Here is a 27,238-nt window from a genome sequence, read left to right on the forward strand (position 1 = left end):
AGAGTTTTCATCATCATTGTGTTGTATAAAGAGAGCAACTGAAGCTTAGCATCAATTTACAGAGTGAGCTGAAGCAACAGTGAAAAGTGGCCAATATATTAAATAGCAATTACCATGAGTGGGGAACTCTATGACACTTAGGGGACCATTAGGAACCCACTGGAAAATGCAAATTCAATGAACAGACAGATGGGAACAGTCCTTTCTTCCACATGGAGCTTGCAACAGCCTTTATTAGTAAGAAAAGTACTGGATCATCTTTGCAACAAAGGAACTTACAGGTGGACCAGGGTTTCCAGGAGCCCCTGAGAAGCCAGGCATTCCAGGGTGGCCCTTCAGAATAAAAAAAGAGACTTTCTTTAGGCACTATTCACACCTCTAGTAGTATAAAAATTAACTGGTAACTGAATATTGTGAGGTAACATCAAAGCTAGACAATATCCAGACAGAGGTGGTTATAAGGAAATAAAGAACCATGGCTTTTTTAAAGCACAACCTTGTTTTTCAAGGTGAACACTTCAGAAATATCATAGTTATAATTTCAGGTACTTTTTCCAATGAATACCTCAGACTATGCTAATGGAAGATGAAAACAGATATTGTGGAATTGTACATACATAAGTTTAGGCAGGAAACCAAACCTGTTTAAAATATCCTACAAATCCCATTGAACAGGTGCTGATTTGCACATTAAACAGTTTGCTGTAATTTAGACCAGTCTCCTCTTCCCTGTGACAACTCAGTCCCTCCTAAAAGGGGTCATCCTTACATTCATCTTCCAAGAAAAATAGAAACACTGGATTTTTCAACCCAAAGACACCTGACCTTCTGGATACCATCTAGGGAATGTCTGAGGAAATTACTAAGGGTTAGGTAATGTAGAGAATTGAATGCATTTAGTCCAGAACTGAGGTAACAGATGATACAGGAAGGTTTTTACTGGACGATGAGGATGGAAACCTGTGGAGGATTGCTATAGTTTCACTCTTCAGAATAGCCCATTTGTGGTTTATGAGTGATGAAGAACTCCCATCTTCTTGGTTTGCCTCCGAGAAGGGAATTATTCCACAGACATCACAGGAATTACTGATGAAGGGGGAAGCACAGAGGCAGCACTGTTGGAAAGCACACTGGTTTTACCTGTTCACCTTTTTCTCCTACATCCCCAGTCATACCACGATCTCCTTTAGCACCCTGATAATAAAAAAAAAAGAGGCGTTGAAAGTCACTTCAGTATTGTGACAACTTTTTGACCTATTTCATAAAGCACTTGGACATTTGAGCATAAAACTCACGAATTAAGACTGAGACCTCCTAGACTTTTACTGCCAATGCTGGAGCCAGGATATATGTGAAGGATGGCCTTTGAGCAGATCCAGCATAGCTGGTTTTCAATGTTGTAGTCTCATAGACATAAAGAAGAATTATACATCCTTAAAAAGCAGGCAGGTTGTTAGGAACTTCACTAAAATCGTATCTTGATAAGGAATCATCTGGCCCAACAAAGACTTCCACACTATGAGTTAGTAATCTCCCCTCCCTTCAGGGACAACAGCAATAAAAATGGCGTTTCCAAGGTGCAGCCTGAAAATTCATGCCCAAAAAGAGCTCCCCTCTTCCTCTCTCTGTCTTTTTGTCCTAATGACACAGAACAGACAGGTAACTTTCAGAGACTGAAATGTTTAATGGTTTATGCATTCTAGGAGACTTTTGCAGGCTTTTGACTTGCATTTTGGATGGACAGTTGGGCCCATCCCTCCCTCCAGTAAAGAGCCAAGTTTGCAGGCTTTTGTCTGTTGCATTATACCTCTGATGGACAATTGAAGGTGTCAAGCCCTGAAAAGGCAGGACTTCTGATGGTCCATAACAGCCCATCCCCCCTCTGCCAAGCTAAAAAAAAAATGTGGGAACCAGGCCAGACACAGAAACTCTGTGCAGGGCCCAGGGAGAGGTTGGAGGCTCGAGGCATGGCCCGTGACACTAACCATGGATATAATAACTCATAACTTCTTGGAGTGTGGGGGCTTTCCTCCTTCACTCCCAGAAGATCAAGGCCACCACTTCGACTGACAGACATGGAAGCTGCAACTACCAAGTTTCATCACTGGACCCCATGGGTGGTGACTATATACATCTGTCCACTCTCAGCTTTTCTTTCCCTTTCTCTCCCTTAGCCTTATCCTGTCTTTCCCTTCTCTCCCTTATGCATTTCCCCCCCCCAGGGGTTATCCCTATGATATATAATATAGATGACAACACCCAAAATGCTAACATACCTGTTAAAACAAAATTGTTAAAATAAACCCTACCTATATATGTTTTTCAGACACCTATTATTCGGTGTTGTTTCACTCTAATCCACCCCAAGGGAATTATTGATAAGAACCTGGGTTACTCCTCTCCCCTTTTTCTGGGGCGGGTCGTAACACTAACTCAAATGTAGATGAGTCAAATAAGGCAAGATGAGTCTCACACAGTGAAAAATACTGAGGTGATGGTGAACAGGTTATGAATAATGCACAGAACAATAATGAACTGCTGGCCAAGGAAATAATACTCTGCTTTACTACATGAGAGCTAGAAGACAAAGGGGAGAGGGAGAGTTTCTATCAATTAATTCAAAGAGCTCTAATTCATATGGACAGAAGGCATAAAGCTGCTCACGAGCAAAGATCTGAAGTTCTACTGCTCTGTTCCAGAATGAGACCTCATAGTTTAGATGGTGTTGGTAAGGACAATATACCACATATTCATAAGTAGAGAGAGTAATTTGGGTCTCTCACTGCAAGATTCCTCCTAATGTATTCAGTAAGGACTCACAAAGACTGTCTCTGTGTTTGTGCCTTCCCATGGGTCTTACAATATTTGCTTTTAGCATTTGCAAACTCTTTTCACTGAATTCAAGTTAGGCTATTTATCAATTGCTTGATTTTATTTTATGCACATGTACAGTTTGAAATTTGTCCTTGTATTTCACCTAAACATCCAATTTTGATGCCTAAATCTCTGCTTTCTCATAACACAGAAGAAAGTAGCAGATGTGGTATGTCTCAGACTGCTTGGCATTTCTGCCTGTTATTGGCCTTATGTGTTACTAATTCTCTTGCAAATTTTATCCTGGAACATTCTTTCATTTTGATCAACTCTGTGTTTACTTTTGAGACTGTACTGCTCTCTCCATCACACTATTCATTGCAAGATATAAAATTAATTCATGAATCTCTATTAGCTTGTCCTACACTCTAATAAGTGCAAATACAAAGATGTTAAAATAGCAGGAGTTAATTTTAGACAGTAAGCCAGTAATACAGGGATATGTGGAGGAAACTGTGGTCCATCACGAAATCACCTTCTCTTTCCCTCCACTGATGTTTTTTAATGTATTTCACATTAGGCAGTCGTAAAGGTTTCAGCTGTGACCAGGCACTGGCATTGTGAGCTGACCAATGACAGACATCTTCATGGGAAATGCTTGAAATGTGGAGTACCTCAGACAATGGAAGTTTTGTGTTGGCCTATGTCCCTAGACCATAAGGCAGAAGCACATAGCTGAAACAAGGAGTTCTTCCTATAACTTGTTTGAGGAAATATTCAGAGTTCGTGGATAAAACCACCATGGCAGACGGTATACATGGAGCCCAGCAGCTCAGTGCAGAAGCCTTAATTTAAGTGGTTCCAGAACATAACATTCAAAGAGGAGAGGAACAGGCACAGTGGCTACTGCTGAGGCTTTGATTTCTTCCTCACCTGGTTTGGCTTGAAACTTTCGTGTCCTTATCTGTCTTCAGAACAGCAACGTAAAGAAACTCAATATCAAGAATCAAGCCCTTCAAGTGCGTGTTTGTATGTGAAAGGGATGGTAGAAGACACTACTGAAGTGAAACAGCATCCATGCAGGGAGCTGTGCAGTTCTGCCCACCCAACAGGGCACTGCTACCTCCTCACACAGAGATGGATCCCACCAAGGATCCATTATACTCACAGTGTCATAGAACGGTCTGACTTGGAAAGGACCTTAAAGAACATCTAATTCCAACCCTCCTGCCATGGGCAGGGACACCTTCCACTAAACCAGGTTGCTCAAAGCCCCATCCAGCCTGATTTTGAACACTTTCAGGGATGAGGCATTCACAGCTTCTCTGGGCACCCTGTTCCCAGACTAATTAGTGTGATTATTAGTCACAAAAAAGTTTTCATGGGACAACTGAAAAACAACCAACCAACCTTTGGGCCATCAAGCCCAGGTGGGCCTGCAGGACCTCTGGGACCAGCAACCCCCTACAATGCAGAAAAGGTAGAGGTAAACACTAGTTTAGTCCACAAGTATCTAAAAAAGATTCAGTAGGTTGTTAATCAAAAAAAAAAATAATTATAAGAAACCATCAGCCATATTATAAGAAAAACAAGGTTACACCAGATCCAAGGCATGGTCACTTCCCCAGCTCTCTTACCATTTTCCCATCCTGGCCATCTCTGCCTGGTGGTCCTCGGAGACCCTTATCACCTTTGAAACCTGGGATGCCTGGCAGTCCTGGTGGGCCAGGAGGGCATTCACTGCACACATCCTTGGAAAGAACATGGAGACACACATCAGCAATAGACTTCAGGCACTTAGCAGACCCTACAGACACCCAATATGAATGCAGCACTGTGGTGCTGGTATAATATGCAAAGCTTTGCAGTTTTACCTCACAGGATAGGACCGGGGTGAATTTGCCTCACAGAACTGCACTGGGGGCAGTGTGGAGCAGAGTGAGGGGCAGCAGCTGAGCTCACACATGCTCCCATGGGGAGTTTCCTATTAGTTCTAGATCCTAACAGATCATCCAGGATCAAGAAACCAAGGAAAAAGCCCTTCCTGACACGGAGGTCAGAGAGTCGCAAAGCAAGGCTAACAAGAACAACATCATTTTGAAGCTTCAAAACTACTAGAAAACTGTGTCTGCACCACTCTGAAAGAGCTGGGTTACTGCTCAGAGGGCAGATTTCTAGGGAAAAACAGGTGCAGCACAATGTCAGAAAGGGTGTTCTGAAGGGGAAACTGTATTCAGCAGCTGGCATTGCCAAGGAGAACTCATCCGATGGAGTTTGTGAAGACTAAGTGAATGTCACAGTGTCCTGGCCAAATTTTATCATGGAGAATCATTACCTCCAAACCTTCCAAAACTTTGAAGCATCATCTCAGTAGTCTTTACACTTCAGCTATCCTCAGAAAATTAAATACAGTGCTATGACATTTCCATTTCAAAGGCAGACTCCCTTCAGCAAAAGGGGAGGGAATCCTGCCCATAAGAGACAGCTCAGCACAACAGACAGATCATCAGGCTGAGAGTCAGGAGACCTTGTTACAACACCCACCTCTGTCAATGATCTGTTGTAAAATTGTGGGGTAAACTGCCTTTCTGAGTCTCAGTCCCTACATGCACCTTCATCTACTTACAATGTCAGTGCTTGAGAAATACCCAGAACAGTAGAGCCCTTATTTCACCTGGAATTTCAAGGTGTTGCTTTAGACAGATCTGTACCAATCATGGAGTGAAAAAATACTAAGCAGAAAGAATGCAGAAGTGTGTTTAACCATAGCATAAGTAAAGGAAATAATTGACAGAATACCAAAATTTTGTCCTGTGCCCAAGAATGAGTGTCTTGTTCTTGTCCAGATTAGAAATCCCAAACAACACCTTACAGTGAAACCTCTAGAATCATACTGGGCTCCACAAAACAGAGACAGTTCTTCAAAGAAGTCATTTCACAGTAGCAATCTTAAAAGGGTCCTTTTGTTAATGTTGTCAGTAAAAGAAGGCAATTGTTTAGTTTGTTTTAATCAATAAGAAAGGATTTCTTGCCATATTTCAAGACAGCTTAAAAGACTCCCAACTTAGCCCACGGAAATCTGCAAAGGATTTTGCAGTCAATGCCTACCAAAGACTGACTTGTTTCCCAGAAAACTCTCTAAATGGAGAGCAAAATCAGACAGAACATCACCTTTGAAACATGGGTGCTTTTGGGGTTAACTACCTTCATCCTTTCAGATGCACAGTGCAAACTAACTTTGCACACACAGTTCAAAATTACTCCAGTCACTGTTGAAGATATATGTGAAAAAATCAGATATTTTATTAATTTGGTTTCCATTTTCTGGTTTGGATAATACTACTGGATAATGTTTATTCCTCCTTGGGAATGCATGCCTCTGAAATAACTGAGAAAGCCTCAAAATTTTTATAGGGATCTTTGTAGGTCATTTCACTGCTGGAGATGGCATTTTGATCTCCAGTGTGAGCTCTAATGTCCCAATACCGGTGCAAGTAGGAGACGTACAAGTTTCAAGCTTTGACAGAGTGTTTAAAGACACCTTTTGGACTTATAGTCAGACACTTTCCCATCACAGAATGATAGTCAGGTCTGAATCAAACACAGATAAACTCTCACCCTCATCAAAGGCTGATTACCTTTACTAGGAGATTTATGTCCTCTGGAGAGAGCAGGGGTGGGGAACCCTGTGGAATGAGAAATTCATTATCTCAGACAATTTTAAAAAGCAACAAGACATTAGATCTTTTTCCTGAATGTGCTCATTGGATTCCCTTTCCTTGCCTAGGATTCACTGGGACAAAAATGCACTTCATCACATCTGAGACGAGTTCTTGCTGAGGGCACTGCACAGTGGGGCTAAAAGGGTGCCTTTAAAATTTTGGCTTTTTACATGCAGAATATCCAGTTATTTTCGTACCATTTCAAAGTTGTCACAGATATTTTTATCATAACCCCTTAGTGGGTCTTAGTGTTTTTCCCTTTACTCTGCTGGGAAAAGCAGCAGTGGAAAAGCACCGGAGCACTCTTCTGAGTTGAGGTGTACAGGTGCAAACTGAGTTAAAAGAAAGACGTAACACAAAAATGAAGTTACATACAGGTTTTCCAGGAGGTCCTCTTTCCCCTGGACTTCCAGGTAGACCCTACAGATCAAAAGAAAGAAAAGAAATGTGAAATTATCATACAACAACCCCCAGGTTGCTCTTACACTCTGCTGACTGCTCTGGATTAGCACACATTTTACTGTCTGCTGCTCAGCAGCACTGCTCCTTGCCTGTGACAAACAGTGAACTCAATACCTGCAACTTTAACATCCTCTGAACTCCTCCTAAACCTCATTTACCTACCGTGTGACTTTGCTAGATTTATTTCAGTCACACAGAGATTGAAATTGCCTTAGTTTATCTTCTGGTCACAGGAAACACTATGAACTGCAACAGTGTGAAGGATGAAACTTTAAATCTCTGATGGCATCTGTAACATGCAAAATTGAGACCTTGCAAACAGGTTTGTTTGTTTGGGGAGCTGTAGTGGTTTCAGTTTTCACGAGATGAAGGCATAGAAATTACCAGCATCCTTAGAATTTTAAGCCTAGAAAGTGATGGTTTGGAAAAGAGACAACCCCTACCCCTCAATGGGTTTCTCTTACCTGTCATTAGCAACTCATTAGTTTGTTAAAAACAAAACAAAACAAAAAAAACATCTACAGATTATTGTAATATCTTTGCATAAACTAATGCTCACATGGGAAACCAAATCTTTTGAACAGGACAGTTGGTCACTGTCCAGATGGTGACAGAAATCTTCATCGAGAGTATCCTTGCAGTGGTGTTTTAAGATAGATTTGGTGAGATTCCCCCAAACCACTTTTTGCTAAATTCCTGTATCCACCTGGTCCATCACCCTGTGTCATCACTCAAACATATGCATGTTCTATCTATACTGAGAACCTTAAAGAGCATACAAAATATCTTCCATCTATCTTAACCACATACAAAAGCTGTCCTACCTGACTATTTTTGCTTCTAATGGAACAGTTTCTACTGACCATCTGAAAGCACCTTTCTGTGCTCAGTTTTATTGATTCTGCAGCAGGTCCCATCTGGAGTGCTCTCTGGGGTGGTTCCAGATTTGTCACCCAGGGTGTTCACAGAATAGATTTGGTTGGAAGGGACCTTAAAGAATATTTTGTTTCAACCCCCTGTCATGGGCAGGGCCACCTTCCACTAGACCAGATTGCTCAAAGCCCCATCCAGCCTGGCCTTGGACACTTCCAGAAATGTGTCATCTGCAACTTCTCTGGGTAACCTGTTCCAGTGCCTCACCAACCTCACAGTAAAGAACTTCTTCCTAATATCTGATTTAAACCTACTCTCAGTTTGAAATCATTCCCCCTTGTCCTGTCACTACAGGCCCTTGTAAATAGTCTCTTTCCATCTTTCCTGTGGGCTCCCTTCAAGTACCAGAAGACGGCAATTAGGTCACCCCAAAGCCTTCTCTTCTCCAGGCTGAACAATCCCAATTCTCTCAGCCTTTCCTCATAGGAGAGGTTGTCTATCCCTCTGATCATCTTGGTGGCCTCCTCTGGACTTGCTCCAAGAGGTTGCTGTCCATCTTGTGGTGGGGACCCCTGGGCTGGATACAGCACTGCAGGTGAGGCCTCACCAGACAGGAGCAGGGAGGGGACAATCACCTGCCTCAACGTGCTGCCCACAGTGCTCTGGATACAGCCCAGGACTCAACTGGCTTTCTGGGCTGCATGAAAATCTGGATGATGATCAAAACAATGAATATACAAGTAGTGGCTCAGCAGGGGCTAGCTAGTTAAATCTGAGGCCATCAAAATTATTCACCTGGAAACCTCCATTAAAAATTGATTAAATGCTTTGCTGGGATGAAGACTGGATGTTCTGTCAGTCACCTTGTCTCAGGTTAGTTTGTTGTCTCCAATCAGTTTGTTGTATTATTTATGAAGACAACCAGATGGTTAGTACTTGGCCACCAGGGGATTTATGACTGAAGCACACTGCGTGTGCTACACCACAACTAGAGCTATAGGGAAAACTTGAATTTCATCCTTGTGTCTCACATAGTACTTAAATCCTTTATGTCTTGCTAGAGGAGAGCAAAAAAAGGGGAAAATATACTGATCATCTTCTTCTATTCCACATTAAATGTGTCTGTGTGAGCAACAATCCTTCAGCTACCTTGACTTTCTAAGAGGTGAATATTAAACACAAACTGAAGTGGATCTAAAGTGGACCTGAAGTAGTACTGAAGCCCATGGATGAATGCTTGTTTCCCAAGGAACTAAACCTGCAGGGGAGGATAAAGAGAAGATAAGGTCCGAAGGAGAAGGTTAACTTATAATTCCCCACAATTGGGGAATTGAGTAAAAATAAGGAAACATTATAGCTGTTTACAGTTTTGCCTCCACCACAGAGCATCAAAGTGAATCTAGAGGACTGTGGGATGTTTGAAAAGTCCCCTGTCTTTAACAGGTGCTAATTGTCAGGTCATGCTTTTAGCATCTTCTTCACTGTGGTTCTCAGCCACTTTTGCAAGTGGGAAGAGGGCTGACTAAATAGCAATTACACAGGTCTTATATTCCCACATCTACTGTGTTCAGGAAGACTCACACAGCACTTTCTTTAGAAAGTGTGATGCAAAGCGGAGACTTGAACCATGAGAATAATCCTGTATCAAAAAGCAACACAGAAAAGACAGTTCAGAAATGTCTTTCATGCTGAGTAGTAGCACAGCTATAAATAAACTATTTCTGCCATAGGGCTCACTGACAGCCTTTTACTTTGGGATCTGAAACATGAACAAGGCACTAGCAGTGTAATTTGAGTATTTAAAGAAGATTTTTTTAAAAGAGTATAGGAAAAGACTTCTTAGTTATGTGAAAAGACACACAAGAAGATAGTGAATAAAACTGAAATCCTTGGGAAGATTTAAGCAGAGCTGTGATATCCACATGGTATCAGATTGCCTTGAGACAAAAAGGGATGGACCTACTTTCTTGCACGCTGTATGATGTGAAGCTGTGATGTCTTTAACAGGGCGTAAATGAGACAGAAAAAGAGATTAAGTTCTGTGCCATGGCTGACAAACCTGAAAAACACTGAATTCCCAGGAAAAGTCACACAACTGAAAGGTACAAAACCGCAAACAGAGAATGCCCTTTGAAGAATGTTTCTCTGAACCAAAAAGAAAAAAACAGATGTAGGATGATGGCACTTCAGCACAGTGCATTAGCAGAGGACAGGCAAATGGAAGCATAATCCAAAGTAAAGGAAAGATTGTTGTTCTATAGAGGCCTGGAGTTAGAAAAGGCTGACAAAAAGGGTCAAGCTGCAAGCATAGAATCATAGAATCAGAATATCCTGAGTTGGAAGGGACCGACAAAGATTGAGTCCAACTCCTGGCCCTGCACAGGACAATCCCAAGATCACATCATGTGCCTGAGAGCATTTTCCAAACTTGTCTTGAACTCTGTCAGGCTTGGTGACCACTTCCCTGAGAAGCCAGTTCCAGTGTCTGGCCACCATCTGGGCAAAGAACCTTTTCCTAATATCCAACCTAAACCTTCCCTGGCACGTTTTCAAATTGCCCAGAGCAGAATCAAAATGCTAGAATGATAACAGGGAGGATATAAATTCATCTGACAAGCTAATAGGAGAGGAAACTGGAAAATTAAAATTAAAAAAAAAAAAAAGAAGAAATTAGTCTGACCAAAAAACTATATGGCACTGAAAAGAAATGCTGCTAACATGATGTGGGAAAACATGCAGATCCAAATAACAACCAGTGTTGAAAAGCTCGTAAAGTTTGAACACTTCCAGGAACTTGCAGCCAACAGTGGCTGGTACAAAGTGGAATTTCCAATGAGTGGTACAACACACCAATATAGGGAAAAAATGTCAGCAATGAGGAGCTGTGATGCACAGGATCCAGAGTATCAGTCTGCAAAATCTGACACATAGGAATGATTGTTAACTGGGAACTGAGGGAAACTGTGATGATATGCTGAAAAATGATGCTCAGGTAAGTGGTGCATGGGAAAATACATGACTTAAAGAAAATCTATAACGAAACATAAGTATATAAGGACAGTGTGTAAGTCACACAGGCTTATGGTGGGATAGTTCTATTACACAACTGAAAATTAAACTTGAAATGCAATAATTTAAATAGGTTATAAGTTACAGCAATAAAGAGACAAGAGGAGGTTTAATAAGTGTATTCTGGTTTGGGGTGTAACTACCCTAAAAATACTGAGAAAAGCTCCTTGTAACTGCCCCTCTAAGTGCAGAGGAAAATCAACCTCAGAAAAGAAAACCCTGCTTTTCAAATCCAATGACAGTAATATATGCATCCACAAAGGTTTTGTAATTATGAAAGTAAACTCAGGGGAAGATTAACTTCCCAGTAATGCTGGAACTTAGTTACCATGAATAATTAAACTAATTAAATATTGATTAATTAAATGTTTATGTTAATTAAAATTATCATAATCAAAGTACAGAAAGGGCCTATTAAATAGGTGCCCTCACTGCTAATAGTAGGATAAGAGAATGTCTCATTCAGATTATTTCCTAATCTAAGAGCACTAAGTAGTTATGTTGAACAGAAACATTTTATCTCTCAGCAGACAGTCAGAGGATGATTCCCAAAACATGCAGTGTAAGGGTATTTGGCCAGAGAGTGTCTGCTCCTTTGGGAGTATCTCGTCAAAGACCTTTTTTCAATGCAACAAGGGAAAATAAGGAAAAAGACATAAATTAGAACATCAAGGACACAAACCTGACCAACAAATAAGGATGGCAGTGATGGGAACCAAATCTGGAAATTCACACTAATTGATGAATGCATGTGGAAGTGTGAGGAGGCTTATTCCAGCAAGATTATCTGATTCAGGACCTTGTCAATTGGGAAATTAAGGGAAAAGGAGGAAATCAGAAACTAAATATGCCAAGACACAGACAAAACAAGATACAAATCTTGTCACACACCAGTTGATGGGCTATCAGGAAACCACAGGCTGCACTTCCAGGGAGACCAGTCTAGACTTTGCAAGTGATAAGATTGTAAACCAGGGTAACCCTGAACTGGGAGGGGTGCAGGAATTGGTAGAGCTGGGGAGATGCATGAGGGGCTGTGCAGGGGAATGGACAGCAGAGAGTAACAGACAGGGGTAGACAGAAAAGGGTGTAACAGAGGACTGGTCACACATAAAAGAGTGCTGGTGGATGCATTTGATTGGCTGAGCTCTGCACCTCATCACCATGGTTTGTCCTATGGTCTTACATCTTCCTATAAACTTTTCATAGAATCATAGAATGGTTGGGTTTAAAGATAATCCAACTCTCCTTCCATGACCAGAGATACCTTCTATTAGACCAGGTTGCTCAAAGCCCCACCCAACCAGGTCTTGAACAATTTCAGGGATGGGGCATCCACGGCTTCTCTGGGCATCCTGTGCCAGTGCCTCACTATATGCACAGTAAGGAATTTCTTCCTAATATCTAATTTAAATCTACCTATCAGTCAGGAGGGACCTGATCTGCAGCAGCTGGAGTAGACAGCCATGCATATAACATTATTTAACATGTAGAAATATTTTTTTATAATTCTCAGACTAGGAGTTTGGCCAGTTTCTCTGACAGAAGGTACTTAAGGCTACACTATTTTAATACTGCAGATTAAAATCTGATTTGGATTATATTTTTCCAAAAGCAAGTAATTTTTTTAAGTGACTGAGGGCATTAAAGCAGGTACAATATACAGTAGTTCTGTTACAGAACAAATTAGTTGTATCATCAGGAATAACAAAGACCTAAAAAACTCCACTTTTCAGGCTTTAATAATCAGAGCTTTAGTTAATCAGAAAAAAGAAAAAAGGCAATTAAAGATAAGAAAATAATCTATATGGGAGAAGACAATATCTCCAAGCTTTGTTCCAGAATAAGAGAATTTGTAGGGCTTTATGAACATAATGAACTCCACAGGACAAATAAATACCAAGCCTTTTGCAAAGAGGAACAGAACAAGGCCAAACCAGCACAACTGTACTGCACACCTAGACAAGCATTTTCAAAACCTAAATTTTAATAAAACAAGACACTGTCCTGAGAACTCTTGATATTTGATTGAATTACCAACAGATATTTCAAAAGGTGACCCTGAGCAGCGCTATCAGAAAAAAAAAAGGCACATGCTTTTAGGGTACTAGAAAAAAGTTAGAAGGTAGTCATGTAAAAAAAAATGAATTTATTCATCTATGGGAGATAATTCTAGCCAAAACTATTGCAAAAGAAGTATTGACTCTTTCACCTTCCCAAATACAATTGTAAATCTGTTTTGCAGTGTCAGAGAGTACAACAGCTTATGGTAGACACTTCCACAAGCATCTGATGAGCTTGCAACTGGAAAAAACAATGAAAAGAATAATTTAATGTATGTAAATGTGATTTAAAAGATTTTTTTCTGCCTCAGAAAAAAACATGGAACACATTTGCAAAGGCCACAGCAAAATACAAGACTCTGAGGCAAGTCATTAAGGCAATTGACACCGAATGGCTTGGGAGTTGCATGGCAAATTCATATTAGCAATTCAAATTGGAGCTTTCCTAACTGATGCCATACTGTTTGAACACAGCAGAGTACAAAAATGGGCACGCTTCAGAGAATGCAGGAACACTTCATTGATATCCAAGAGGGCATAAACAGAACAAAAAATGCTCTGTACTAGTTAAATGAAAATGGAGATCAAGAAACTGTGAATTCATGATCTTGTCAAAATAGGTTATCCCTGCTGTAACACCAGAAATGCTGGAATGTGCAGTAAGTGTGGAGAATGTGTTTTACAAGTACCACGAGGAATGGTTCTGTTTGACTTAATCTTCTGCAGGGGAAAAAAAAAGTTGTAAAGACTGCAGTGCTGCCTCTCCAAGAGCTGACCAGTTAACACTGGTCTGAGAAGAGTCAGAGACACTGAAAAGCTGCCTCTGGCACTTGCCTCACACAACACAGTTGTAATAAACCCATCTATCATATCTCATGTTTAAAACCTCTTGATTAAAAATCTCAGTCATCTGAAGCAAGGTGAGGAGATCTACGGACAGTCAGCAGGACACAATCAATCCCACATCTGTAGCTGCTCGGGGACACAGGGTGATGGAGGCAAAGGACCATTTCTACTGTTGTGGGCTGTGGAAGAATATCCCGACATTATCATTCATCTGGTGACCAAGTACAGAATAACAGAATTATAGAATCATAGAATGGTTTGGGTTGAAAGGGACCTTAAAGATCATCTCATTCCAGTTCCCTGCCATGGGCAGGGACATCTTCCACTAGACCAGGTTGCTCAGAGCCCCAGGGCCTTGAAAACTTCCAGGAATGGGGGCATCCACAACCCCTCTGGGCAACAAGTAGGTGGGAAGAAAACTTTTAGGCCACCTGATGTATGTCAGTAAAGCCACACTAGAGCTGAAAATTGCTTGTTGTGGAGTTAGTGGAAACTGGTACCCATTTCAGACATAAAACATCAGCATCATGAAACAGTGCTGAGGAGAGTTACAGAAGGTCACTGCCCCATCCCCACAGTGTTCCCTCAACAGGCACAAATCCAAAGATCAAGGCTTTCAAAATCTTCAGAGCCTCCGTCAGAGGACTGGTTTCCACATCACAGAGAAAAAAATGCTCCTCTTTCTGATTCAGCACTGCAAGAGAATCAGGGAGTGAGAGGGGACAGTTTTCCAGCTGGGACTCTGCCACTTTCCTCTCTATTCCTCAGTTCCATGACTCACCCACTGAGACAGCAGGAGAGAGGACAATGTACCAAGAGGTTAAAATGTCATCCAACATGAACAATAGCAGCAGCGAAATGAACTCATAAAGAACTTTTTTCAACAGCTGTGGCCCTGTTTTCATAGAAATACTACAGGGGTACTTATCTCAGAGACTTCTAAGAAGTTCCTAGACAGCTTAACAACCATCTTTTTCCAGTGTAGAATCATTCCCCAGTGCATGCTGCCATTCTCCAGCGTCATTTTAAAATGGTTCACTGGTAAAGTCCATCACTTTCCTTGAGGCAATCCTTATCCCAACTATTTTCCCATCTGACATCCTAACTTGTAAGAGCTCCACTTCTGTCAATCATCTCCCTTAGACCATCCTAGTAACACTCAGTGATTGCAGTTGACTGTAAGCATAAATTTTCAGAAATATTAGATTCAGGAATTGACAAATTTATTGAGCACTTAGACTTTTTTTTTACTTACATCCTGCCCAGGAGGCCCCTGTGGTCCAGGGATACCAGGAACACCACGGGGACCCTGGAAGGGAGAGAACAGACAAACCCAATAACGTGAACAGCATTTATGAAGTGCCTCTTAGCTGAAGAAAAGAAATCCTCAACCTAATAGTTACTGAGGTAAAATTAACTAGCAGTTAAACAACTGTGAGAGAGTTAAGAAAAAATATAATTAAATCTCACAATGCACTATTCCAGTATCCATTATTTCTGTGCCTCAAAGGGCTCCATGAGCATCTATGAAGTCAAATTTCACATACATCGACTGGAAAGATAATAATGACTCTTTATAGGAAGCAAGTTTTTGAACAGGGAGAAAATATGAGTGAGCACAGGAAGGTAGAGGAGAAAAGAAGGTCCAGCTCCTCAGTGCCAAGCTATCGCACTGGCTAGGACTGGCTGTTGTGCTGGAAATTCATGCCGGTGTCTGTGAGAACATGGTACTGTTATCTGTTTCACAACAATGGATTGCGTCCTTGTAAAACTGAATGTTGAGAAACTAATTGTGTTTGGTGAATACCAAAATCTGTAAGATTTCAGTAAGAAAAATGCTTAAAAACTGTTTATTTAAAACCTTTGAGGCTGTGGCTACAAGGCATAGAAGTGTGCCCTGAATTATGTGCCTTGATATAATTTTTTGAATGAAGGGTGAAAAAGTAACTGAATCTTTCTCCTGTAGGATTATTGACACATAAGGAAAAGTTGTCCCCAGGCCAAGACTCTCAATCAACTCTTTCTCACAACATAGGAGACAAGGACCTGGTAATGCACAAGTCCCCTTTGGAGGGTCAGCCACTCTGTGACCAACTCTCAGGCAAAACCAAAATAATTACATATACCTTCATGAAATCACTGGTAGAAACACATTTACTATGGTTACCCCCCTCCCCATAAAATTTGGGTATAGCTAGAAAGACATACTGTACCAGTGACCCTTTGTCTCCTGGGGGTCCTGCAGGGCCCTGCAAACAGAAAAGACACAGCAATAAAACCACCTAAAATTAACATCCCCCTTTGTCTGATCAGGGAGGGTCCTGAAGTATTAAGGGATTATTTTCTGCATTGGTCTACGTGGCTGTGCACAGGAGTGTGTGTGTGCACTGAATATGCCCTTTGACAATCCATGCTCAGCCTTGCCCCTGGCCAGCTCTGGGGACACAGAACCACACAGAAACACAACATCTGTTGGGCTGGGACATCCCATAGGACCTCTGAGCTCTTCAGTTTAGATCAAAGCAAGAAGTCTAGTGGTCTTGTATATTCTATCTGTTTGGGGATGCAACTTAAAAAGGAGCAGCTGAGTAGAGTGAGGTACTAGAAAGTACTCACTTCTGAAGGAACACCACAGAAGTGGTGCAGTACCTGTATCCAGCACAGATGAATCAATCTGGTATCCCAAACACACACAAAACAAGGCTTATCCTCACATCCTTGGGGCTGTGTTTGAATTAACTGGCTCACACTATAACTCCTCTCCTTTTTCTTCCTGTTTCAGGCACAGTAACTCACTAATCCTCATACAGTCCTCCGTGCACGACACCTTAATGCTGCACTCAAGCAACAGCTGAATGCATAATTCTGATCCCATGGTAATATCAACAGGGCAAAGCAGGGCAAGATGGAAACCTTTCTACTTATTCAGCACACAGACCCATTGGGCAACTTCAGCATAAACATGTGAATTCACCCCAGTTCTCCAAGTAGTCCCCTCTTCTGTCGGGAAGAACACACTGCTAATGCTTGAGTTTATGGCTCAGTGTTATGTCAATTGTAACTCAATACTTTAACAGATAAGGTAAAAAAAAATCCTCATCTATATATACTCTTTGTGCAGGGAACAAAGCCTGAGAGAGGTAAAGGGCACAGTAGGAAATAGGGAGAGTTTTTCAATTAAAAAGAGTGGCTGGCTTGCAGCTCTGAAGCTGAAGTATTATAAACACAATTTTGTTACATTGCTAAAAGAGTAGAGACTGACACTTTTAATTCAGTGTACAATATGCTCTGAAGCAGCTCCACTGATTTTATTCTGGTTTTTTGTTCGATTTTTTTTTTCTGTGGGATTCAGCCTGATAGATTCGGGGTTATGCAGTGGTTTTTATAAAATCCAGAGTCTGTGCACTGGACCTAAGGTTATGATAGAAAAAGCAGTGGAAAAAAAACCATTATAGTCGTCATTTGTTTTTGTGGCGGTTTTTTTAAGTATTTAATGAGGCAGATTAAATAAATTAAACTTATATGAGAGTGTGGTGTGTAGGTGGCTATACATCCTGACAGTGGGCAAATAACAATGACACAAAACAAAAGCAATCTACTGGTGTGAGACAAGTGATCTCTGCATTTGTAGTCAAGTTCTTAGTCATTTGTTTTCCAGGATACGAGGATGCTAAAGCCCCAATGAAGAATAACTTTGTCATCTTGTGTACATCAGGATGCAGAAGTGAACTCATTTAACCCTGTACTGAATCTAAAAATCTGTGATTAAGAACCACCCACAAGCTAGTGACTTTCCAACAAGCCAGATACTCACTTGTTAACTTAATTTTAGATTTAATATTAATGACTGAACACTAAGAAATGCAGGAACACCACTGCTGTTTAGATAAATCTTAACAAATGACACCCAGCTAATCTTCAGTCATTGGTAACCCCATGACTACCATGAAGGCCATGACACAGTCACAGTGTGAAACATGACTGACCCAATCTGCTTTAACTAAGATAGAATTCAACATGGTGTAAGCAAATATTAAGTGTCAGTATTACCAAGCAATACGACTTGTCATTTCAAGGCAATTCCCTGTACTGACTGGGAAAATTATATCTAGATAAACAGAGCATTGATAGCCAAACATTTACTGATTGGTACAGGATCATGGCATGTACAAGGTATTGTAAAAGAATAAAAGAATGCAAGGTTTCAGATGTCTTCTAGTAATTATAGCTAGAAAAAGAGTTTGCTTTCTCCAGAACATATTTCAGTAGCAAATTCAGTGCAAATCTGGAGGTCTCTGGGCAGGGCTACAGCCACAACACTCCCAAATCTCCCTCATCTCAAGAGGAGTTGTGCATAAGAAGTACTGGAGTGATCAAACCCCAGAAATGGGAAAATTTGAATTTTCCAGAGCAGAGTCTCAGAGACACCTTGTGACCTACTAATATGCAGGAGATGAGGGCGGAGCCAGATGGGGTCCAACTAACTAAATGTTTGTGGGAAATTATGGGTATGATGGCCCTTTTGGAACATAGCAATTTAAGCAATCTGATTTTGTATTTTACTATCAGAGTGTCATTACGTCACTGATGTGGGCATGTGTGTCACAGTCATCCCTCCAAACAGGGTAACAGCAAGGTTACATCTGTCCAGTACACCAGAGCTGCTGGCTCAGCACAGATCTCCACTCACATCCACAGCCAGCGTGTCAGGATGATGCAGAAAATTCAGGAGTGACAGCCAGTGATACTAATAATTCCAATAGCAGTTTTTCTACCTCTTGGTTTCAACTAAAACTGAATACATTAGGAGCCCTCAACAACAGTTGTGTGATATCTGAGCCACAAATGGCAGTCTCTGGACTAGTCTGAAATTTGCAGCTTTAGAAGGTAAGATGTGCCCACAGGCACAGCTGAGCACAGGCAACACATTCCTTAGGTGGCAATGGGTAATTTTTCACCTTGTTACAGGTTGCAGCAGAATCTGCTACTTACAGGAGGTCCAGCCAGGCCGATTCCTGGCACACCTCTGTCTCCTGGCTGTCCAGGTAGGCCAGGAGCTCCCCTTTCACCCTGAAAAAAAGGAAGAATTTAAAGGCTTTGTGCACTGATGAGAAAATGTGCTGAAATGTAATCAGGTTGTAGAACGTCGCACTGATACGTCCTGACCCGATTCTGCCCACAGAGGAACAATATCAGGCTGTGGCAGGAAGGGTGACCTGGCACAGTTAATGTCTCATCATGCCAAGAAAACTGTTCTCTTCTATCACAGGAGCCCCAGCCCATCTCTGAGAGCACTCACACAACATCAGAGTGTGACACGTCATATGTGAGTGGGAACACAACCTCTGTAACTATTTTTCTTTTATTTTAGTGCACAGCATCCAATTCCCAGCATTTCACAGAATCATCAAGGTTGGAAGAGACCTTCAAGACCATCTAGTCCAACCATGAACCCAAGACCACCTTAATCACCTCTAAACTATATTCCCAAGAGCCACATCCAGATGCCTCCTGAATACTTCCAGTGACAGTGACTTCATCGGGGTATCAGGAACTCTCCTTGGCTTGGGGAAGCACTAAGCACTATAATACACTTTTGGCTCTCTCTGTTTCTATGGTAGATGGCTAAGTCACAAAAATTGCCAAATACAGATTGCTTATCTGGGGAAGACAGAATTAAGGGTGTTTTATTACATCTTAATGTACTCCTTTCCTTTACCAGCATAGACCTACTCACAGTAGCGTATGAAATTCTTCTGGTGAAAAATAATTCCACACTTTTACCACTCTCTCTTGAGCACTGTACTACAAAAGGAGAGCCCTCCACTCTAGAAAACAGGATTTTTGAAGTAAAACCTGATTAGCACAGAAAACAACCTGACTCTGTTCAATGGACACTGCAGACAGAGGGCTAAGAAAGAATTCAGTTACAATACTTTAACATCTGTTTTCTAGTTATAAGGAGAAATCAATAAGACTTTTATGGATTGCATTGCAGGTGTAAGATGTGATCTCACATTTTTAGTAAATTTATAAAAATGAATCTCATTTATGCCATTTATTATTACATTATTTCTAGCTGTATAGAAAGAGCCATGATACAAAAATTGTTACCTGTGGATTCTGCCCACCCAAATTTCCATCTACAATAGCTCCTATTTTTTCCCTTCCTTTCTTCTTAAACTAATCTTATTCCATCAAGAAACAATACTGCTAGGACAGTGAGAAAAATTATATTCTGATTAGTTCAAACACTTCAGCAGATCCCTTCTCTGCTATTTTATTCAAGAAGATAACTTCAATACAAAAAGTTCAATAGTATTTTCTGTGCACAATTAAGATTCTTACCTTCTTCTGTGGATATTGAATAGAATATTTCATGAGATTGCTTTTAGTGTTTTTTTTCTGACTTTTATGTTAATTCTCTGTCTATTTGTGTGTGTCTTTGTGGGTGTAGTGTGTGTGGTCTGAACTGTCAAAGATATATACAACAGGCTACAATGCATTTATACAAAATGCAGCAAAATAGAAAGAAATATTCATAGCAGTTTGGTTATTTCAAAAGTGTGGAACCTAGTTGGATTGAGTCTCATAATGCTATAATCTTCCTTATAACATTTACAGAATCTCTTTGAACATCCTATTCTTCATCCAATCCAGATCAGGACATGGTCAATTCAAAGAGGGAAATTTCTGATATGTTTTATTGGAGATTCAAGTACAATCCAGATGCTTCCAGAAGCAAAGGTTTTTGCTGGTTTGTTCCTTTCTCTATTTGCTGTGCACTTGTAAGGGAATACGCAATACTTTCAGCAGAAGAAATTACTGTCATTAACCTCATCAACTAGTTAGTTTTTGCCTTAACTATGATATATGAGGGCAAACCAAGACTGTTTGGTCCCACTGGAAAATAATTCACACCTCCCTGGAGAGGTGAAGGGAAGGAGTGCTATGGAAGAATGCTCTTTGAGGGGCTGACAAGTAGTCTCAAGAGTAGATCATCCTTGAGCCATGCAATGTCTCTCTAGCAGTATGGATTAAAGGGTCCAATTACAGTTTCCCTGAAAAAAATGTGCATTTAGCCCTTAGTCTGTGTTGAATTCACATTATGCTGAAGGAAATTTTAAATGTGCAAAGTGTACACAGCCAATTTATATCTTAGTATCTACATCAACAGACATAATGGAATAATAGAGAAAGGGAGCTCCTAAAAGTCTAGGACTGCGTTTTTGAGTGAAAGCTTCACAAACTCAATTTTCCAGGGGAAAAAAGACCATATTTTCACCATAATTTTTTTCCAGTTCAAATGATTGAGAGTAGCACTGCACAAAGAATTCCATGATCACCTTATGTCCGAAGGGTCCTGGTAAGCCTGGTGGTCCTCTTTCCCCCTAAAGTGGTGGAGGCAAAACAAGAAAACAGTCACCATCCAGCCAAACAGGAGCCTGGACTTTGATATAGTCCCTGCAGCAAGTACCACCACCAGCCCCCACCCCATCCTAAACACCATCCTGGCAGTATCTTACTGACAACATGCAAGCAAATTAAATCATCAGCTAACTTGGATAGAATTAAATGCTTTTAGGGACCTTCCACCAAGCTAATAATTTTTTTACTGGTCACAAGGTCAATGGCTACTCCTCGTGGAGGTCTTCATTTTCAGGGGCCACCACAGCACATCAAAAGGGGTTCAATGTTCAGAAATACAGCTTTAGTTCTCTCTGCCATTTTAGATGCAGTGCTATGATCTGGGGCATTTTGCACAGCCAGGCCTTTCATGGATTCTGGTAAATCCACTGTTCTCCTGCAGAAGTCTTGCCTGTCTGTCTCATGTTGAACTACTCAAGCACAAAGCTTGCCAGCTGGACTTACCGGTGCTCCATCTTTACCCTTCCCAGGCAAACCTGGCTCTCCAGCAGGCCCTGGCACACCAGGTGGCCCAGGAAAGCCCACTTTTCCTTCTTTTCCAGGATCACCCTGTAGAAGACAATCCATCAGAACTCTTAGTAGACTAATAAAGACCATTCCTGTCTCAGGTCTTTCACTGAGGCTGAAAGATATGTCTTTTTTCTAGCTTTCTCTTATGGTTTCCTTTTGGTATCATAGGAAACACTCTTTTATAGAAAGTGTTTCCCTTCAATAATCTCAAGGCACTTGTAATTTCCCTTAAGGAAAGAAAAAGGAGACTTCAAACTTCAAACAGACCTCAAATTGCCATGTTAGCACATCAGACACTCAGTAAATGAATTGGGAATAAGTATGTTGAAACTTTGAAACCTTAGATAAATTATATAAAGAATTGGCTGCACACATATAATCCTTTACACAAAAAGTTGACCAAGTTTATGACTAAGTCTGGGTCCAGCCACACCTAAATTCCCCTCTGAGGACTTTAGAACACAAGGGGATCCTTCCTGAACCTCATGACTCAATGGAAGGGTCTCCCTTACTGTTCTGTCTGACTCTGTCCTTTATGCAGTAAATAATCAAGAGTACTTGCATTGAATCTTGTTAAACCAATGTGGCATTTACCATTGAACTTTGTTAACTCAGTGTCTTATATCAATAAAATATATTGTTGCTTCTTTCTCACTCTATCCACAATGCTGTATGAGAGCACCCTTGGTCCCTGCCTGACCCTGAGGTGGAAGAAGATTTGACAGAAGGGGCTGGGATTCATTCCCTTTTAAGCCCCAAATATATGCATATATGGGGCCATGTTTCCAATTAATCATTCCTACTCCAGCATTCTGGGCAGGGTGCAGTGCATGACCAAATCACCAACCCCTGACCTCAGAAAGCCCATGAGATGGGACATAAGACTGAGGCAAAGCAGGCAAAGTGTAAGCAAGACTGCACTGGAAAGCTGAACTAATGGTACAGTTATAACAGTTTATCAGGTAAGCAGAAATCTGTTTTCTAATCATGAAAGACACTTTTCCTTCCAGCTTTGGATTCACAGTGATGAATAGGAGTTTCTTAAAACACCAAATGCCAGGTCTTGTCAGGCAATGAGGACAGCAGAAGGTCATAATTTCAAAATGTTTACCAGTGGCTTCACTCTATCCAGTCGTATCTTGGTGGTTTATTAGGTAAATTATAAAGCTGCAACAAGGTGAAAACCTTATAGCACATGTAATAGAGTTCAGACAAGATGATCTAATGAGCCCATGTGTCTTAACCGTACATGAACCTATGAAATAATTTCCCAGTTCAGACTGCTTCTGTCCCAGTTACTTAAAATGCCCAAGAAAAAGAGAATCAAATCCATCAAAGAACAAACTCACCCTTTCCCCTTTTTCTCCTGCCTTCCCTGGCAGTCCAGGGCCTCCAGGCACACCCTGGAGAGAAAAGAACTTTAAAGCTTAAAAGTTTCTTTGTAGGCAGTATTTGATCCTAAAGCAAAGGGGCAGACCTGCGTGTTCAGTACAATCTATCTCAAGGATTAGTATCAGCTCTACATTTCCCAGTACAGACAACCTGTAATCCAGAGAACACCGCAGAAGAGCTGTGTGCCAGGTCCTTAAAGGAGGATTTTTTTTCAATACAAAGGGGAGTTGAACAGTAAAAGCAGAAATAGACCTAATCCTAGATTTGTGCATTCTGCTTCTACTAGTAACTTTCTATTTCATTTTGTGAAACCCTCAGCAGTTTCTGATCCATTACGAACAACCCCCCAGTCATCAGAGAAGCCAAAATCCTCCCAGTATTAATTTTTTTATGGCTACTGCTCTCCAAAGCCAAATATTGGGAAACATAGCTATGTTCATTTTATCCTCTATTTCAGTTTTCGATCCTTTTCACATCTTGGCAGTTCTCAAAGGATTCCACGTCAAAATATAGATGATTTAGAGCTCTAAATTAGATACTGTAACTTCCTAACTCACCAAAACACATTTTGGAGTGGTACTCCATTTTAAGATGTGAAATCATGTCTTGGCACCATTAAGAATGGATTGACCTCAGAATGGATGTGATAATTATTTTCCTTTCTGCACCACTAAAAATAGTTTCCTACTATATTAGCTTTTATAGGTAATATATTGGTATTATTGGTATAGAAGTTTGTTTAACGGAATATGAAATTGAAAAAGGTCTTAATTTTCAACATCGCTTTTCAATTTGAAATTAAATCATTAAATTGATACAATTAAATCAAATGTATCTTAACAATTAGTAGAAAGGCAATTTAGGTTGTCTTGGATTGCTCAGGTAATAAACTCTGGCTCGAAGAGCCCTCTGTGCTAAACCACTATGCTCGAATACATTGTATCGAGCACATATATTCATCATCGTGGCCAGGCTTCGCAAACGAAGACTTGGGAAGGGCTCTACCCACGTTTGCTACAAGCGCACTGGTGGTTAAAAAGGTCAATGCGAGATAGGCATGTCCTCTTGCAAAAGGTACAGCAGAAAGACTCCTTAGGTGGTAAATTCTGCAGGGCACAATTTTTTCTGCGTTGCCTTTTCTCCTCAAGGGTGATCCTGCGTGTGTTCTCAAAAGCATCAGCAGCGTTATAGATGGTGTGTCTCCAGGTCTCCCGATTGGAGGCCAGAGTAGACCAGTTATGTTGATCAATATGGCCAAGGCTGAGATGTTGTTTCAGGGAGTCCTTGTATCTTCTCTTTGGGGCTCCTCTCTTGTGGCAGCCAGTGGCAAGTTCACCATAAAGCAAGATCTTAGGGAGGCGGTGGTCCTTCATCCTGGAGACGTGCCCTGCCCAACGCAGCTGTGTTCTCAGCAACATGGCCTCAATACTTGTGACTGCTGCTTGCTCTAGAACAGATGTATTTGGTCACATAATCTGACCAGTGGATGTTTAGGATTGTACGGAGGCAGCGTTGATGGAAGCGTTCTAAGAGACGCAGGTGGTGGCGGTAGATGACCCATGATTCAGATCCGTATAAGAGAGTAGACAGCACTGTGGCTCTGTAAACACTGATCTTTGTACTTTTCTTCAAATGTTTATTTCACCAAACTCTTTTATGAAGCTTTCTGAGGGTACTATATGCCTTTGCTAACCTGTTGTCTATCTCTCTGTCAATCTTACCATCTGAGGAGATGAGACTACCTAGGTAATTAAACTGCTGGACTGATTTGAGCTCTGACTGGCCAATGGTGATATGGGGATGATGGAAGACTTCCTGGGGTGCAGGTTGATAGAGAACTTATCAAGCACATATATTATATATATATAATATATATATATTATGAGGTCTAAATGGTGTTTTTCATCTACTCCAGGCTAAATCCAGAGAACTTTAGGAACTAGAAAGAAAATTGCACTAGTCGAGCTGGGATTAGAGTTAGTCCAAAGATTTTGCCTACATGAAGTTTTATCATGCACGACTTCATAACAGTGATGAACATCTACCGAGGTAAGGGGGACACCACATTGATTTCAAGGCTCTGATTGTAGGATCAAATGCCTTCATGCTTTCATAACAAAAAGGGGAGTTTACCATGCTATTTTTGTATCAAGAAGTCATGTTTACAATAGGAAAGGACAAATGAAAACAAGGCAAAGAGAACAAAACCAGAGAGACAATAACCATTGAAATTTTTCTCTTGAAGAGCTGGTAGCAAAAATCGCTTTTGACATTTTGGTGAGGAATGAAGCAGCTCCATGCCTCCCTCTTGCTAAAAATGAAATGAGATGTTTCATGGATACACCACGAACATTCAACAGTAAGAAACTAGTGTAATGAAACACAGTCTTTTAACCTGATAGTAATCCCCGTGGAAGGGAAAACTAAACACATTAAATAAAGAAATCAGGACACAGATGGGAAAACAAATACACTGGTGCATACATACCACATTTCCTGGCAAGCCTCTTGGGCCTGGGGGCCCTGCTGGTCCACTCACACCCTGTTTTGAGAAAATGAAGTATGTGTGTACATATGTAAGTCACAACTTGTATCACCATAGGAACAAGATGTTCCAAGAGAGACTGGATTTCATGTCAGACAAGGTGTTGTACAAGCAGAAAGTAAAAAATAGCATCTTTGTGAGAAACTTTTTAATGTAAAGAAGAAAGAAACAATACAAAATGGATGAAGGCTGTCCTTGGGAGCTTAAAGCTACCTTCCACCAAAATAAATCCTAAATCTAGGTGAGATGCAGGAAGAAAAGCCTGGGCCGGAAACATCAAAAGAACAGAGGAAACTATGTTGATTTATCATTAAAAAAATCCAGGTCAACAAAATATTCTTTGCTGACAATTCCACCTTGCTCTGGGCAACAAAACCTGAAAACACTCATTTGCACTAAACAGATGAACATCCCAAATCATTGAGAATATATAGTTCTGAATTATAGGTCTCTTCCATTTGCAGGTGAAAGTTTTGTAGGGTCAGAAAACCCATGTGTGTCCTTAAAAATTCATAGGGAACATTAGAGAACATATGTTTGGTGATTTATGTCTCCATAGAGATGATGTTTGGGATTACCGGGCTATATTCAGATATTTCATAAAATTAGAGATTTGGGTTAAAAGGGACCTTAAACATTATCTTGTTCCAACCCCCTGCCAGGGGCAGGACACCTTCCACTAGACCAGGTTGATCAAAGTCTCACACTGCCTGGTCTTCAGCACTTCCAGGAATGGGGCATCCACTACTTCCCTGAGCAACCTGTGCCAGGGCCTCACTACTCTCATAGTGAAGAATCTCTTCCTAGTATCTAATCTAAACCTACTCTCATCTTAAAGTCATTCCCCCTTGTCCTATCACTCCATGCCCTTGTTACAAGTCCCTCTCCAGACTCTTGCAGTTCCTCTTTAGGTGATGGAAGGGGTTCTAATGTCTCCCCAGAGCCTTCTCCTCCCCAGACTGAACAATCCCAATTCTCTCAGCCTTTCCTCATAGCAGAGGTTTAAAGGTTTCCTCATTTCTGTGTTATTTACAGGTGCTGGTCTGTGAGTCAGTAGAAATACTTGGAGCAGGGGCAGTCTGTGAAAGGATGGCAAAAAAAGAAGGTGCCTTTATATACCTGCATTTCCATATCATTAACATCCTCCTTGTCAGGAGGGTATACAAGGAAGTAAAATCAATGGGTAGGTTTGGTGGAAGGGGTATGTTTTTTGCCCTTTTTTGTTTTATATTCCTCCCCAAAAGTACTAAGTGGTTCTTCAACCAAGAGTGAAAGAGAGCTGGAAATAGGTAGTTCAGGGTTTAGGGTCAAAGCACTGCTCAGGGACAATATCACAGAATATTCTTGTGACTCACAAGAATCATCAATCCCAACTCCTAAGTGAATGGCCCATACAGGGATCAAACCTACGACCTTGGTGTTATTCATACTATGCTCTAACATCTAAGCACCAGCCCAGGAAGGAAAACCATGAACACAAAGGTGGAGGAAGAAATTTCAGTGCTCTAAGATGC

At 41.0% G+C, this 27,238-nt stretch overlaps 1 protein-coding gene across 1 annotated transcript in view; it reads right to left on the reverse strand.

Moving 5' to 3' along the window:
- COL22A1 (collagen type XXII alpha 1 chain) overlaps positions 1 to 27,238 on the reverse strand; it is a gene marked incomplete at its 5' end in the record, with an annotated part of 155,803 nt that overhangs the window by 22,038 nt on the left and 106,527 nt on the right. Inside the window, 13 exons of the mRNA XM_039388338.1 lie at positions 280 to 333; positions 1,141 to 1,194; positions 4,225 to 4,278; positions 4,452 to 4,565; positions 6,453 to 6,500; positions 6,912 to 6,956; positions 15,105 to 15,158; positions 16,063 to 16,098; positions 18,842 to 18,919; positions 21,196 to 21,240; positions 21,722 to 21,826; positions 23,137 to 23,190; positions 25,668 to 25,721. Coding sequence (XP_039244272.1) covers positions 280 to 333; positions 1,141 to 1,194; positions 4,225 to 4,278; positions 4,452 to 4,565; positions 6,453 to 6,500; positions 6,912 to 6,956; positions 15,105 to 15,158; positions 16,063 to 16,098; positions 18,842 to 18,919; positions 21,196 to 21,240; positions 21,722 to 21,826; positions 23,137 to 23,190; positions 25,668 to 25,721 — 795 coding nt within the window. The remainder of the gene's footprint in view (positions 1 to 279; positions 334 to 1,140; positions 1,195 to 4,224; positions 4,279 to 4,451; positions 4,566 to 6,452; positions 6,501 to 6,911; positions 6,957 to 15,104; positions 15,159 to 16,062; positions 16,099 to 18,841; positions 18,920 to 21,195; positions 21,241 to 21,721; positions 21,827 to 23,136; positions 23,191 to 25,667; positions 25,722 to 27,238) is intronic.

The sequence above is a fragment of the Pipra filicauda genome, unplaced genomic scaffold (assembly GCF_003945595.2).
Source record: "Pipra filicauda isolate LSUMZ 115617 unplaced genomic scaffold, ASM394559v2 scaffold634_size201327_pilon, whole genome shotgun sequence".
NCBI classification, from domain to species: domain Eukaryota; kingdom Metazoa; phylum Chordata; class Aves; order Passeriformes; family Pipridae; genus Pipra; species Pipra filicauda.